Below are 1129 nucleotides of genomic sequence, written 5' to 3'. Positions count from 1 at the left end.
CAATCCACTCACCTCAGCCTCCCAAAGCGCAGAATTACAGGCTGAGCCACCGAGCCTGGCCAAAAACTTTCTTATCAACTGACTCACAGCTCTCACCATGTGCCTCTCCACTGGCCCCCCTACATTTCATAAACTAAAAGGGTAAGATAGGAATGGCACTCACTGTCGGGGAGGCCTGGGCCGCTCCAGTGTTAGGTGTTTAGAACATCTATCTCTCTGCTGCTGATGATGTCTGACCTACTCTAACCTGGAGTAGCCTGAATTCCATGTGGTCCCCAACTCTGAGTGGCCTGTTTTCATCCTGAGCCTGCCAATCTGAACCTGTCCCATCCTGCCCCACCCCCAGGAACAAGATCCTGGTGATCGCCATCGTGTTCCAGGTCTGCATCGGCTGCTTCCTGTGCTACTGCCCTGGCATGCCCAACATCTTCAACTTCATGCCCATTCGGTGAGGGGTTGAGTGCAAGCAGAGGGATGGGGGCGCGGGACAGAGCTCGGGGTAGCCTTCACATTGCCATCCTGCCTGTGCCTTCAGTTTCCAGTGGTGGCTGGTCCCCATGCCCTTTGGCCTCCTCATCTTTGTCTACGACGAGATCCGGAAACTTGGAGTCCGCTGTTGCCCAGGGAGTGAGTGTGGAGACTAGGGGTCTGGGGGTGTTTTCAGAGCAACCGCACCAACCTTTGAGCCTCAACTCTTGACCTCCAAGCCCTTGACCCTCCATATCCACCACCACCACTGATCCATGACCTCTGAGTCCGTGCTCCTGACTGGCACCATCCTCTAGCACTGAGTTTCCTTTCTTCCTTTCTCTCCCAGGCTGGTGGGACCAGGAACTCTACTATTAGAAAGACAGCTCCTTCAGGCCATCCCTGCCACCACCACAGCCAGGTGGGGAAGGCTCATGGGATCCTCTGGACAGCCACAAAGATAACTGAGAAGCCAAGAGGCCTAGCCCCACCTGTGTCCGCTTCTGCAGTCCACATCACCCCAACTCTGGAGAATTCCTGCCCACGCCCCTTTCCCACCCCTGAAAAAGCCCATTCCTGGGCACAGCCCTCATGTGAGGTGGTGGAGCTGCAACAGGAAGTGGAAGCTAGTGCTCTTGGTAAGGTATCCAGGCAAGAGGGC

General features: G+C 55.8%; 1 protein-coding gene across 1 annotated transcript in view; it reads left to right on the top strand.

Moving 5' to 3' along the window:
- The window catches only part of ATP4A (ATPase H+/K+ transporting alpha subunit), a 13227-nt gene extending 12375 nt beyond the window's left edge, over window positions 1-852 (top strand). The window contains exons 20-22 of the mRNA XM_008070991.1: window positions 347-448; window positions 536-627; window positions 818-852. Of these exons, the coding sequence (XP_008069182.1) occupies window positions 347-448; window positions 536-627; window positions 818-846 (223 nt within the window). The 3' untranslated portion in view covers window positions 847-852. The remainder of the gene's footprint in view (window positions 1-346; window positions 449-535; window positions 628-817) is intronic.
- The last annotated feature ends 277 nt before the right edge of the window (window positions 853-1129 follow it).

This window comes from Carlito syrichta, unplaced genomic scaffold, assembly GCF_000164805.1.
Source record: "Carlito syrichta isolate Samal-C Ts95f unplaced genomic scaffold, Tarsius_syrichta-2.0.1 Scaffold314091, whole genome shotgun sequence".
NCBI lineage: Eukaryota > Metazoa > Chordata > Mammalia > Primates > Tarsiidae > Carlito > Carlito syrichta.
This window is presented reverse-complemented; position numbering and strand designations above follow the sequence as displayed.